The 15,582-nt window shown below is 41.7% G+C and overlaps 1 protein-coding gene across 2 annotated transcripts in view; it reads left to right on the top strand.

Moving 5' to 3' along the window:
• The first annotated feature begins 3,368 nt into the window (after nt 1–3,368).
• Nucleotides 3,369–15,582, top strand: part of ghra (growth hormone receptor a) — a 36,518-nt gene continuing 24,304 nt past the window's right edge. The window contains exons 1-2 of one of the 2 annotated variants that reach the window (XM_023802923.2): nt 3,369–3,747; nt 13,532–13,640. In XM_023802923.2, coding sequence (XP_023658691.2) covers nt 13,541–13,640 — 100 coding nt within the window. In that variant the 5' untranslated portion in view covers nt 3,369–3,747; nt 13,532–13,540. Of the gene's footprint in view, nt 3,748–12,508; nt 12,880–13,531; nt 13,641–15,582 lie in introns of those variants that run through there. The other variant, XM_023802922.2, reaches the window with a different exon arrangement.

The raw sequence follows: 15,582 nt of genomic DNA, 5'->3' as shown, positions 1-15,582 counted from the left end.
ACACCAGTAACAGGCTTCTGTAACGTTAATTAGAAAACATTGTTTTGTATTACAGATTAGGCACTGAGAAAAAATTAATCAATGAATCTCTTCATGGCATCTGTTAATTACTAATAGGTCCTATCAGAACATTGGGAAACAGCTTTATTTTTATTTTTTTTTAACAGATATGTTTAAAAAAAAAACAGAACAATGTGGAATTATCAATCTATTAAATCTGAATCAATTTACATTGTTATTAAATACTTATCAGTGTTGAAATAAAGCATTAAATTATGTTCTCCAGATAGTAAGGTAAATGCATTTCAAATTGAGTATCATCTACTGCTAACATATAGGCTCAGTGGATAGACTTGCTCCCATATGCTTCCAGCACTGAAGATTCAAGTGCCACCCCTACTCTATGTGTGCAGTTTGCATGGTTCCCCTGTGTTATGCCAGATTTGTCTAGGTATCCTGATTTTGTGTAGTTATATGCATTGGTATTTATAAGCTGTCCATAATGTGTGTGTTTACTTTGGAGGAGACCGGCATTTTGCTCAGCGTGTTCTCCTGGCCTCTCCCAATGCTGCCTGGGGGGGGGGGGGCGGGGGGGGGGCGTACAAGGCACGTGTGCAGGCAGTCGCCAAGTTCCAAACAAGATCCTTTCCATAAGTCTGTCTTTATGTCAAATTTGTAGTCAGAAAAATAGTAATACGGTGCGCAATAATTATAATAAAAATTATATTTTTACAGCAATAGTAAAAGTAACTACACACGGTACTGTACTGTATCTCGAGCCGACGAGCCACTGAAGCTGCACAATATCTTCAGAAGTGTCACAAAGTAGCGCATGTGTTCATTAATTATCACAAACCATTTAATTTAACGTGGGTTTTTAATATAATGCACTTTGTGGCAATTTCTTCGTAAGTATGAGTTGTCCATAAGTTGGACGTTTCTGACCCAGAGACTGCCTGTATACGGATGGTCAGTTTTTCACCCGGATTTCAGTTACTGTAAAATATAATCGTTTTATTTTGCGCACAACAGCCTTGTGCCTTCCAGGGTCAGCAAGTGGTCTCTGTTCAGTTGCCTTCACTTCTCTCCTACCAGACTGCTGAGATGAGACCATCAATGTATCACTAATCGCCAACAGCCAGTGACTCACAGGTGCATGAGAGATCTCGTGAAATAGTGTGCTGGGGGCGGCAAGCGGATAAATCGTCCCGATGCCCCCCCCCCCCTTTTCAGTGGAAAACAGGCAGCAGCTTACCCCACTGTTGGTGGTACCTGAGCTCTGCAGCATGTTAACAGGAACATTGCCAGGTTCATTTAAAGACAGCTGGGTATTACAAGTGGTTGCTTAGTGATAAGTGTGCAGCAGGAAATCTTTGCCACAATCATTCCCAGTAAAGTAATATGACCACAAGACCATGGTCCAGGGTCTGTAGATGTCCAGGGTCCAGGGTCTGTAGATGTCCAGGGTCCAGGGTCTGTAGATTCCTTCAATGTCCCAGATGTGTCAAGCATGTTATCATTTTAACAGAATTCCAGGAAACAGTATAATTGTTTTGTCTCAGTTAAGGGGAAATGCATTTTTAAGTTTCTGTTCTCTGGCTATAGCGAAGAAGACTAAGTAAGCATCCAATATATGAGCTGAGCAGGCTGACTGATAGAGTTACGCGTCACGCTATAGGGCAACACAGACAACCACAGTAGCAATAGCAGTAGCAATGCTCTTCTTCAACACACCGCTTCCTTTTAGAATTTTCCAGATTTCACTTTCCAAGAACTGACTAGATAACATCCTGTGTTAAGTCTTGTAAAAACCGGAGGCGGCTGATGGTGAAAGTGACATGGAAGGCAGAGGATGCATCTTCAGAAGAAAGAGGCTTCCCCGCCGCTCAAGACCAAGGCAGCTTGCTTGGCTGGAACTCAGACTTCCATATGCAAACAGTAAGTAGCTCCAATGAAAATCTTTAAAGTATAGAAAATATATTCTGCAGCCTGGGTTGGAGCTTAAGAAAGTTTGCTACTAGCCAGCTGACCTGTTCAGGAAAATAATATATTTGGGCATACAGATACAGTTTTTTTTTTACTACCAGTGAGCTAGTGGTCAGTGTTTATGTACTCGCCTCAGCGAGTGGGTGAACTTAATTTCCAGCCCTGTGTAGAACACACTAGCAGCAATAATTTTCCCATCACACATAAAAATATAAAATATAATGCTATAGCCCATACTATTGGTTTTGTGTAAAGTCTTGGACACACACACACACACACAAATCTTTGATAAAGGCTTTCTCTAAATAGACAATAACAATTAATTCAGTTCTCCTTATTGTCCATCTAGATACTGTAAGTGATTGAACCATTTCAGTCATTTAAGGTTGTATATTGTTTTACTTTATTCAAACTTTTATTTATGGAATAAAATGAGACTGGTAAGAAATATAAACTGACTGTTTACATGAGAAGTTGGCTTCTTTTAATTGTGTATGACCCCATTGTCATAGATACATTTATTTTCATACATTTAAGACTTCTGTAAGGTTTTCTTACTTAAGTGGTTTGGGTAGACAGTCAATAATTTGCCTGCAGATAAAGTTTTATCTTATATTATTGTAGGGGTTATACTTTTTAAAAATATTGTGTAATAACTGCAAACTATAATTCCAGTCAACAATGTAGCTTGTTTATTCTTTGTTACGCGGCAACTTTGATGGGAAAAAGAATGGTTCTTTGTAAGAAAAAAAAATACAAATTTGTATTGATTTTTTTGAAGAAATTCACTTAAATATCAAATTAATGGTTATACTACAATAGTAATTTATACTGCATTATTTTAATTATTTGAAGTAATACTATAACTTAATTGTTAATTTTTAACAATATCGAATGGGATCACAGGTCAAAATATTCATCATCTAGAAAAAGGCCAGAGTTAAGCACATCCAAATTTGCTGATTCAAGTGGGCCTAACTAAAACAAATCTGGGTGCTTAAAGTACAACGGAAAAAAAAACTCATACTTGGACCGATGTTTTGGATGAATCTTCCTTCTGCAGAACTGAACTTTACCCTAAGACCACTGTTCACACTAAGGTTCACACCAATATGCACTAGGGTGTACAGTAATGAGATTTAACTGCCGACACAACAGCAGGAAAACAAATACCAGATGCAGATGTAATGTTCATGATCTTTACTTAAAGGACTAGTACCCTCCAAGTTTTTTTTTTGCTTCAAAACCGTTACGAGAAAAAAATATATGCATACCTTAGATAAAAATAAAAAAACACAAGGACAGGGTCCGTCTGTTTACTTTTTTATTTATTAGAGAGAACGTCCTCAGAAGGCAGCAAATATTAAACTGCAGCCACATTTTCGCTGATTGCGTGCAGCTTGGCGCGCATGGCGAATGTCTGCCACCAGGTGGCGCTTCATTATTTGGTCTCAATAATCGCAACAGAAGCGGAGAAACGTTTTTTTTTCCCACATTTCGCTCCTGAAACAGGGTGACAAATAAAACTGAGATTCGCCGCGACGAGCAAGGATACTTCAGTGCGGTGAGAAAAGAGGCACTTTGAAGGATATGACTGAATAGAGAGAAACGATTCGAAGGGATATTTGAGGAAGCGGAGCGCCGGCTCGGCAGAATGCCCGCGTCCCGCTGCTAGCGCCCCGCTCCTAGCGCCCCGTCCCCGGCTGCGGCGACGCGGACTCGTTCGGCGCGCATTTCGCCACTGACAACTTCTGCGATAAGGTGGGTGCGATGATGTGCTTCTGGAAAGCCAGCCTGAGTAACCTTCGCTTCCTTTTCTGCGGCGGCTCCTGCGCACATCTCTGCGATTCTCCAGCACTTCTTCCCCCCTCCTTCACGGAATAAGCTCAGGACTGTTTACTGGAAGAGATTAAAGTTATAACCGCGTAATTTTTTTTTTGCAATAGCAAAGTCCTTGTTATCTTAGGTGGGGAAAAAATGTTGTTGGGTATGTTTTAGCAGTTTCATTTAGTTACTAGTCTGTGTGTCGGAAAGCGAGCCGCGTACCAGCGTGGGGGCTCCTGGCTCCCCAGATAAACAGATGTTCTTATGCTGTCTGCATTTTCCACTTGGCAGTTGCTGGGAAATAAGAAACCAGGGGCTGCAGCTATTCCGTTTCTAAATGTCACGTCTGTGATGGTGATGCGCTCTATATACGAAATAAGGGGATACATGTGTGTCGGAACTGTTTGCTGAATCCTTTGTAAGACGGCAGAGAGAAATCCGAGCAGGAAACTGAAGTTAATCAGAAGCCTTTCGCCCTTTTCTGCTGAGGTTTTCCCATCGATGGGAATGTTGTTGGTCGAATGTTGTTTGAGTGAAGTTGAGATGAACTGTGTATGTTGACCAGCGAGTCTAAAACCAGAAACTGGCCACTAGGATTGTTGGGTAAAAGAGCAAATTACAAGCTGACACTAAAATTTTCTTTCTATATAACTTCTGTGTAGTTTTCTTGCAAACTCTCATTTCATTCGACCTTAATACAAGCTTATAATAATAATAATCCAGTATTGGTATACATATATGCACAAATATATTAAAAATCCAAATTAATTTCACTCAGTTAAATCTGAAAATGAATAAAAGTACATATATATCATATAATTCGGTTTTATATGTTCTGCATTTATATAATTTTCGTTTTTAAAAATAAAATGCGTTTTTATTCTGTTGCAAAGTAAATATAGGCTTTTATCCGTGTTAAACACAGACTGGTTTCATGTCTGGCGCTGCTGTTGTGTAAACAAGGCTGGCACCCCTCAGTCGGCACCAGTCGCTTTAGTTTTGTCAGTCTGCCATGAGCATGGCCATGTTACCTTTAGCTAAGCTGAAAATGTTGCCTTTACTCCCCACGGTAATGATTTCTGCAGTAAATAAATAACATGCATCATCCTGGTCTGCCGATTATGGTGAGACCTTTCTATTTTGAATGCGTAACAGCGTTTGTTGTAAGAAAATGATTTCTAGGAAATTGGGTCCAAAACTGTACTTAAGGGTGGTTTAATGCTAAGTGGGCGATGCTTCATATGCAGCATAACAATGACAATGAAAGTGGTATAACGCTGAGAGCAGAGGGTTGGCTCAGTGCTTCGTGTACGGTCGTCTTGCCTCACACCTTCAGGATCGGGCGCGGAATCTCTCCTCTTCTGGGTCTGTGCAGTTTGCATGTTATCCCCGTGCCGTGTGCGTTTTCTCCGGTACTCTGGTTTCCCCTCAGAATCCAGAAACTTGCAGTTAGACTAGTTTGTGGTGGTGTGTGGTTCAACAGGTTAGGATGCTGTACTAGTGATCGGAAGGTTTCTGGTTCAAATTCCATGAGTCAATGGGGTTATTTCATCATTGTGACCCTGAGCAAGGCCCAGGGATTTACTCTGCTTTCTCAAAAATGTGTGTCACTTTGCATAAAAATACATGCTGAATTGAGTAAATTGCCTATAGTGACTAGCCTCATTTCCAGGGTGTACCTCGGCATTGAGCCCCATGGGGTAGGCTCTAGAGCAGGGGTCTCCAACTCCGGTCCTGGAGAGCTACTATCCAGTAGGTTTTCTGTCCCACTTGGCTTCTGAGGAGCCACACCTGCTCCTGGTATTTACCTGAGAACAGGTGTGGCTCATCAGAAGCCGGGTATGATAGAAAACCTACTGGACGGTAGCTCTCCAGGACCGGAGTTGGAGACCCCCTGCTCAGGATATGGGGTAGAAAGATGTGTGGATGGATAGGTCATAAGTATGAAGTATATAGGAATAATGTCATTTGGTGTGCACTCAGGCCTCTGAAAATCAATATCTTGAAATTATATGCAAACCACAATGTGGGACCTAACTGGCATGCTGACATGCTTCTTTGCCACAGAAAATTTAAAAAGATGACTGCTTTTAATTTGAATTGAAACAATCAATGGTATTAACATGTTTTTTTTTTCTTTTTTCCAACTGGCAATAAAATGGATACAACATGCAGCTGGGTTTTAAAACTGGTTTCAGGTCTCAGGTAGATTCTATTGTAGCACTGAGGCTGTATTCACTTAAAATTTCTCTTACAATATCTAGTTATATAAGTGGCTATAGCTTGCACCTTTTGGCTCTGCAGGTTACCGTGTTCAAGCTAGCGTTTTGGCTGAATAAGCAATGGTGTAATATTAAAGTCAGCATGTGAAGCCATGTCGTTGCTGGTCAGTCTGTTAAGGTATCGATTTTGGCCTTGAGAAAGATGTCATATGACAGCCTGCGTCATTCGTAGTATGGTTCCAGTGGTTCCTTCTGTGACATTTTCCGACATCCATCGATTTTTAAGCTGAATTTTAAACAACTACAAAGGAAGTCTGGGTTCCTATCTCATCTGTTTGCTGAATCAAATAAAGGGCCGGTTTTTCTTTGTGCCAGCGTGTGTCTGTGGATTATGTGAATAAGACGTTCTATGTAGTGGATGAGGTCAGCTTTCATGTTAGTAAGCTTACTGTTCTTAATCTGTGGCTTAATTCCTAGTTTTTTTGTTTTTTTTTTTGTAAATTCAACCACTATTTTGCCTCACCAAATACAATGATACCATGATAGTTTAATGTCTCTTAATGCAGCGGTGGCCAGTCTTATCCGCAAAGGGCTGGTGTGTATGCAGGTTTTTGGGATAACCTGTAGGTCAGCTGTTCAAACCCAGGTGTGAGGACTCCTTAGCCAATCAGTCCTCTAATTAGTAATATAATTAGGGAGCTACAGTGAAAACCCGCATACAATACAGGCCCTTTGTGGGTAAGATTGGCCACCCCTGTCTTAATGGTTTGCTTTTTTCTTTACTTACAAAAATTTCATTTAAAGTGTTTTATTATGGACCCACATGTGCTTGTGCACACACACGTGCACACACACACGCACGCATGCACACGGACGCATGCACTCAGACATGCTTGCACCCGTACTCCTGCTGTGTCCACACACCGACGCACCCCAGCCCCTTTCTCTGAATGAATGTGTGCGCACGCCATGTGATTTGCCGTCGGTGCTCAGACGCTTGGCTGCACCGTGCGCTCACTCCGGTCCTTGTGACGCACATAAACGCAGATCCACGTACGCTCACTCCTGTGCCCGGACATGCAGGATATTCGTACAGGACAGATGCACCATGGCCTGGGATTCTGTGTCTGCGGAACCACGAAGACTCATATGTGCCATCTGACACACACACACACACACACACACACACACACGTGTGGACACAGCTCAGTTTTGGGATGTGCGGAGCAGCCAGATCCCTGCTCCTCACTCCCTCAAGTATATTCTGCTGATCCCCACTTTCCATTCTCCCATGAAATGCAAACAGACTATATGCTGAGGACTAATCACATTCCTTTCTTCTCTGATTCCTTCAGCTCCCTCGATTGAGATATAGGAGTCAAAACCTAGGAACTGCTGCAGTTTCGTGATGTCGAGTCATTGTGAAAATTGCCGCTGCATAATAACATATTTTTTAGGTTTGTGTTTAACGCATGATAAGCTGTACCAGCGTCAGCCAGTGCAGGAAATCCTTGAAACCTCTTAAGCAATTGGTCGATGTAAAACTCCCCGGTTGGGAGCCAGTTTTTTATTTTTTTTTTTGCTTAATTGTTGAACATGATGTCATAAGTAGAAGCTGGTCGTCTTGGAAACACCTCACACGAGAGTAAGGCTCACCTTGGAAACTCATCCCTCATGAGTGAGTCTCCACTGCATTCCATATATAACGATTGGTTGTGCCTCACAGTTGTTCAGAAAGGAGTAAATGTAGTCCACTTTGGTGTTAAATGTGCAACAGGAAGATATTTATGGAATCTTCTATGCTGTGAATGTGAGTCGTTGGAGTTCACGAATGTTGCCGTAATGGTCAAAGCATTCTTTTATGCAAAAATTCCAAAATTTCCAGTTAGCAGGACCTCGCTGGACTGCAGCTTTAGACGTCAGATCATTTTGCTGTATGCAAATGTGAACCAGTGTTTTCATACAAATGTCTCGCACAATGGAAAATACCAGCACAAATCACTTGCACGAACTTGTGATAATTCTCATTTGTTAAAGCAAAACCAATTCGTCTGCTCGTGTGGTAATTTGTCTTTTTCCAGACAAACTGTGTGTTTGCCATGAATATAGCTACTATAGGTTAGACAGTGTAGATGTCAGCAAGGTCAAAGCTCTGAAAACCCCCATCCTTTATGATGGCAAGCAGTCCAGTCAGTGGTTTTTGCATTGCCTTTTTTATAGTGTGAAGCTATTGTCCTTGATTTGGCCCCTTCCCGCAACTGGAGACCATGAGTGTCTCGGTGATGCGATGAACAGCCACGTCACACCTGCCGATGTGAGTCTGGCATTAGAGAAAAGGACTCTCCTGAGAGAGAAGTACGATAACACAAAGAAACAAAATTATATTAAGTGCAATCATTGTTCACACAGATGCCTGGTTTCAGAATTTATGTTTAGAATATGTGTACTGAAAAACACAAAGAAACAAATGTACGAAATGAAAAGGTTAGACGTTCTATGAATCTCTTATCTGTAATGCATTATAGACACCCTCATAAATCTCATGGGAGATTTACTTACACAAAAACGTTCTGAGGGCAGAAGGAAAAATGATTGGTTCTCTCTCTGAACCAATCAGATTGTAGATGCGGTGTGTCCAAGCAATTTGAGGAGGTGGGACGAAAGACATTTTTCCTTCTGCCTTTGGAACATTTTTGTGTAAGTGAAATGCCCATGAGTCTTCAGAATGCAGTACAAAGCATCTGTAATTAATTATTTTGGTCGATATAAGAATTAATAAAGCATTACAGCACCTTCTGTTGATAGTCATAAGGCATTATAGTGTTGATTATAACACACAATTCATAATCTTCATCATTACAACTGCTCATAATCATTCTACCAATTCTACATAAAAATAAGGTATTAATAATGTTTTATTAAAAAGCATGAAGGCTGTGGTTATAGTGACAGTTTATTGTTTGTTTCAAGTAATGTAAGAATACATTCATATCTGTAATGTTTTTATAGCTTATACATGGTATAAGGAAATACAATAATCATGAGTGTCAATTAAAGACGTTTTTTTTTAAAAAGGAAACATTTCTTTCATTCATCCAAACAGACATACATACTGTATACTCCTACTACTGTCACTTCTCTCTTGCTGTACTTTGACCATATTATGTTCCAATTAAGACATCAAAGATTGAATTATCACAAAGGGCTTTGTATTTAACTTGAAACAACCAATTATGTGATATATTATACAGTAGCTAGCTATAAGCACATTACAAATACATCATAAACCGGTTTTGTAAATTTTATATGCTAAGAAAAGTATGTACTGGTTTCATAAAATTATATGTGACTAATATCAGACAGCAGATCCAACAGACGCATGGTACAGTTTGATTTGGTTGCTTGATTATGGAATATTCTTTTGAAGGATAAAGCTCGCGCTGCCCTGTACACACGCATAGTCAGTCAAAGGTTTTTTTTTTTTTTTGTCCAAAATTTTTATCAGCACTAGACAACAAATATTTGAGGTTAAAAGGCTGTGTAATTTCGGTATCTTCCAATCCCCGTTGCCAGATGCGGAGTGGTCTTCAGGACCTAGCCTGACCCTAGGAAGCCTGGCCCCTGTCAGCCAATAAGCTTTGAGGGAGGTCCCACTCCACCCCCGGAGGGCTTGATAAGTCAATATGTCTGGTGTGTCGTCCAGCGCCCCCTTTTCCTTCCATGTGGACGGAATCTGTTAACCATTAGCCTGGATCGGGCTTCAGAGACCTAGACCTGCTTCTTGCCAACTGTTACCTTCCCTTGACAGTTGATTCTGAAGTCTAGTTCACGGCGGCTATAGCCGTAAGTCATTACTTACATTACTGTTACTTGCATTACTAGTAGATGACTCTTTTTTTTTGGGGGGGGGGAAGTTACCTGTCACATTGATTAAGATAGCATTGATTATCATTTTTCAAAATTATTTTTGCATATTGCTTATGTATGACAGCTGGCTCAACTCGAGGGCCACATGGCACAGGGATTGGAAACGGAGACCTAATCCTTATTATAGACCTTTCCTTTCTCTGAGCTTGGGGGAGGGTGAAGTTCACACCAAGAGCAGGTCGAGGCCACCCAGTGGTGAACAGGAACCCACTTTCATATGTAACCAGGCAAAACAAGGAATGACTGGCTGACAAAATTCTGTCGCCCCATGTAGTCACCCGATTAATTGCCTCGGATGAACCAGACCCCACCCCCAAACATTAGTGAGCTTTTCTCATAATATTAATTTCAAAACAATTGGGATTTTCCCTACTGATTTTTTAAACTAATATTAGATGAGCAACAGTTTGCGTAGCTGTTGAAGAGCTAATCTTGTGACCAAAATGTTTCAGGATAGTACTTCAGAATATATCTGCCTATGGATGAACAATAACAGCAGAAGTTTAGATTGCCTTCTCACTGAGCATTGCTTACCGATTTAAGAACTGGTGCCGATATTTTTCTGGATAATTTCAATCCTCATCCCCTCTTCTGTCATCCAGACACACACAGTATGGAAGCAGCCACCTAGCATGGTCACCAAACACTGATAACGACAAGATGGGTTCCTCTTATCAGCCAGGCGATCCCGTCCCCACTCCCAGGTCCTGATTTCATCCAGACAAACCAACACATTCCTTGAGTAGTGTTTTCTAAAGGAGTATTTACCCGTCCAAATATTCCCCAGAACCAACCATGGAAATGAGAAGATAGCCAACATGTATACTGTTCTTATGGCTAATTTGCTGTGGCTATGGAATGTTGTCACCAGGGCAGTGAAAGCAATAGTTCCTAATTCACAGGCTTGAGCAAATGCACTAATGGCCAAAATTGTGGAAAGGCCAAGCATTTTTGGCTTTACGCTTTAAAAATTTACTACACGAATATTGCCGGTAATGTCTATAAACAATCAAAGAATGTTACAAATACATTGGGCAATTAAATAAGTAGCTGGGGCAGCAGTTGAATAAAGTTTTCACTAATCACTAATTGTTTCCACAATTTTGGCCATAGTGTAGAATCATTAAGCCAGAATATGATTCCATCTTGAACGAAGACAAAGATTGAAGATCACAGTAGCTACCAAAATTGAAACAGGGCAGCATGTAAGTACTGTTTGTTTAGACCGCTTTTGGTGTAAATATAAAATGTGGATAAACATTTAAGGGAATGTACTGGCATATTCTGTGAAAACAGGTTTCAGGAACTTTGCCAGTGGCTATAACTGCTTTCCAATTAAGGATCTTAATGCTGAAATGGTTTATGTTGCAGGGTTGTCATGCTGAAGTATTATGAACTGAAGATCTGGTATGGAGTGTGTAGTTTACAGCTGCAGGCCAGACTGCCCAACTAATTGAGCACCTGCAGGTTCTGTTCTGGGTGGCTGCTCTTCCGGCTGGATGCTGATATATGGAGAAGCTAGGAGCAGAAGCAGCAAAATGAAAGAGAACTTTGCTAATGCTTTTACCCAGACCAATACAATCATCCATTAAAAGTAAAAAGCTTGGCATTTCAAGGGGACAACCCTAAACCCTTCAGACACGAGCAACGTGCAGACATTTTTTTCATTGCAGACAGTTGGAGAGGGGATCAGTTTTCACCAAATGGTTGATGTTCCTTATCAAAGGTGGTCAGCATTTGCAGTGGTACAGAAGGCTTCCATCGCGAATCCATACACTTGGAGGGAGAGAAGCTGAAATGTATTGAACAGCTTTTCTCCCCCTTCTTTAGGAACAACTGTGTTGTGAAAGGCGCTATATAAAAATAAATTGAATTAATTTTTGGGCTTTTTCTCAGGTGACTAAGTTTATAAAGCTTATGGTAGAGGCCTGTGGTCCACCTTGATGTATCTCTAAGACCTGGCGTGCACACAGATAAAAGCAACAGATGGGAAACTGACTTTTCACCCTGTTCAGGAAACACTTTGTTAATAGTGGAGATAAGATGTCAGTCCATCCTGTAATGACCAGAGTTCAGGATATTCTGTCAATAATGCGCAGTTGACTCTTTTTCTATGTTAACGAGCAGGTTGAAACGTGCTCTGCGCGACTTCTTTGCTCTCTGTGCTGAGAAAAAGCTCTGTGGGCCAAATGTCTGTGGTTCTCAGTAAGGGGGGGGCTCAAGCAGGGTCGGGTCAGGGATTGCACAACCAAAGGAATGTTTAAATAAAGACAGTTGTCCCTTTACAGTGTTTACTTGGCTGTGGTTTTTGTCCGAACACACGAGAACATGAATTGAAGGAAAGGACCGTCACACTGATCTGCTTTTCATTTCTCCCTGTGCGCTGCACACGGCCGATGGCCCCCATCATGGCTCTGGGCTTGCCAGGTGTTTCCTAACATTTGGGAGTGTGGGGGGGGGGGGGGTGGTCTCTCACACACAACCGAAAGTGAGAATTTTGCAGTTTGTAGCATCCAGTGGGATAATGATGGGAGGTCTTGATACAGCGGCAGTCGCCACAGCACACCCACACTGGATTTTTGTACCAAATTCTGGCAAATGCTGTGAAGCATTTGGTCCCTCCTTTATGAGGCTTGTAGGCCTTATCCGGTTTATTTGGTGCTAATGCATGACGTGTTGACTGCTGGGAGAACGTGAGTCCCCGCTGAGGCGATTCGCAGCCACGAGTCGCACAGAATTTAACGCCCAGCAATCGGTTTAAATTTAGCAGGCAGGCATGCCGAGTGTAATCCTCACTGCCGCCGACCTTGCCGACCCACATCCGCGGCGTCGCAGCGAAGCTGCCGCTACACGGGGCCCGTAAATGCACTCCGCTGATCCTCGTCTTACTCTGAGCAGCTCTGACTTGCGGGACTGTCCGGTGAGGAAGACCTCAGACCTAAGCCTTTTATCTTCTTCCATGGGGAGGGTGGCAGTTTGTAAAAGTTTTACTTAAAGTTTATATTGAGGTGGATGGTGTGACCAGTGTATCTTTATTGGGAAAGCGTAACGAGTTTTAGCATATGAACAGCCGAGGGTCGATCGAGGTTTATACCTGTGTGGTGCTAATCTTTAATGCCGTTATATAGAGGGAGCTATTTTTTCTTTGCTTAAGAAATAGTGAAATTATTCAGTAGTTGCTTAAAAGTCTGCCTGATTGGCGGTTTGTGAGCTGAACTTGGGGAATATCACGGCAAGTGTGTAGCTTTGCAGCTTTGCGATCACGTGACCAGAAGGTTGTGAGTCCTTGAATCAGGCCCTAAGGCCTTTAGCCCGAGCTGCTCTTGGGGAAGGGGGGGGAGAGATTGCTGGCTGAGCCTGCTCTATGACCCCCAAAACCTGCTCTATGACCCCCAAAACCTGCTCTCACCTGAATATACATGTGAGTCCATGAAACCCACACAGTTTCCCCGCAGAGATCAACAAAATACTTCCATCTGTATCAGTGTTTTCTGCTCAATCACGGCCGCGTCCGAGCCGGTCTGTCACCCCCCCCCCCCCCAGCTAATTACCCGCCTGTCTGTCTGTTTCAGGGGCCTGAGATGATGGCGGCCAGACACCTGCTGCTGCTCCTGAGCCAGGCCTGCCTGCTGTTAGAGACGGGCTCTTTGGCAGCTGCCCCCCCGCTCACGGCGTCAGAAGGTACTGCCCCCGCTGACCGACGGCCCCCGCCACCTCTATGTGCATCCATCATTTGGAGGTGTTTTGACTTTTTGCTTTAAAAAGTAGGTTTCTGTATCTCTTCCAGCTGTTTATGGGTTTATTAGGGTTTATTCTGTAATGTATAAATAGTCCTAATAAATGTGTTATTTATACGAAGTGGATATACAGTACCCCGTGACCCTGTATTAGGCAGCTGGATGGATGGAAATTTTTCACCAAAATTTCAGAAATCCTTCATGTTTACCATCGCCAGATTCATGTTTATTTTCCTAACAAATAAAATGAGGATTTCCATGAAATATTTTCTTTTAGGTAATACATTCAGAATTAGTTTTAGTTTGTTGATTATTGTTCAGTTACACGTTTTATTTTTAACAGTGACAGGGTAGTCTTTAACATAACATAAAATGTGCATAACAAATAAAAGTACCTTAAATGCCAGAATTCACAGATTTTATTTACTCTTAAAGCACTAAAATATGAATCACAGGCTAATTATTTTAGGCTAATTGCTGTTCCTGGCCAGCTGACAGTCAGCCTCCCCGGTGTCTGTCGAGGGCGCGTCTCACACAAGCCGCTGTGCCTCTGCTGGTCTCTATCTGCCACAATGACTCTGATTGTGGTAATGTGACCAGGACCAGAACCCACAGTGGGTGGCTCCGTTTTTTGCGTCGTACCGAAAAGGTCATGCTTCAAACACAGAAACGTGTCGAGAACAGCTAAGTAACCAAAAATACGGCAACTTTTGGGAAGATCTGCTTTCGTTTCCTCCTCTTCTATTATTCAAGAAAGGATGGGAAATAATAATATTTCTGGGAAATATAATGAAATGTATGAAGTAAAAAAGAAAAAAAAAGATAAAGAAAAGCTATTTGAGCCATTATAAGTTTTTCAAAAAAGAGAGGTTCTCACACAGATATGAAGCTGTTGGCATCTTCCACTGTGGGCTGTGGATGTCTCTCCTGCCTGGGAGCTCTAGTCGCTCAGTTTTGAAGTTGCGCTGTAAACAGACATACAGACATGTGTGGTGTCTTTTAAATTTCTCTAGATGGTTAGAAGGTAAATTCATGCTTCATTGTATTCTTATTTGTAGTATACCTTCCTTCTAATGTGAGCCTTTCTTTGCTAAATGGTAGCAGTAATCTTCAGGAATATAATGATTTACGGATGTGTTGGTTATGAGAGGCGTTTAATAAATCACCCATTTTAAATATTTTGACTTTAAAGGGTCTGGCGACCTGCATCTTGCTTCTTTTCAGGGCTGGATGGCTTTGATGAGTCGTTGTGTGTGTGTGTGTGTGTGTGTGTGTGAGAGACAGAGAGAAATGCTCACAGCCCCTCCCTAGCAGAGCAGGGCCCATCTGGGTCTATATAAACAAATTGATGGTCATAGGCTATGGGTGGCTGTCCCTTGTGGCCTATGAGGGCTGTGAATCTTTCTGGGCTGACAATGATTAAGCTGGTTTAATGTAACCAGCTTTGTTGTTTATATTCCCATTTTATTTCTCTTCTGTTTCCCCTTATTTCTCTTCCTTCTCTTCTGTTTCCTTTCTAGTTAATCTGTTGGTCTACTTTAAACCACTAAAACACCATTTTAATTGACTTGACTCAAACACCATTGCAAGGGTTGGTTAAAGTCTGTGATCTTTTTGAATCATGTATGTGTTTGACGGACCACAGACACCCCGTACTTACATAAAATGCTGGAATCCATGTCTTTCCAAGGGAATCGGCAAATTCCACCATAAAATTCCAGGCTTTTGCTTATGACTGAGTTGCTGAAGTGGATATCACAATACACGGAAATCCTAGCCTATTTTGGCAGCAGAATAATTCTATTTGTGGAATATAGAAATTGTGTATTTCAAAGAATTCTTTGGTTTATTTGGTAGAAAGCTGACTGACAAGCAACCCTGGATTG

Source organism: Paramormyrops kingsleyae, chromosome 2 (genome assembly GCF_048594095.1).
Source record: "Paramormyrops kingsleyae isolate MSU_618 chromosome 2, PKINGS_0.4, whole genome shotgun sequence".
NCBI lineage: Eukaryota > Metazoa > Chordata > Actinopteri > Osteoglossiformes > Mormyridae > Paramormyrops > Paramormyrops kingsleyae.
The sequence above is the reverse complement of the archived record's forward strand: the minus strand, read 5'-3'. Positions and strand labels throughout refer to the sequence as shown.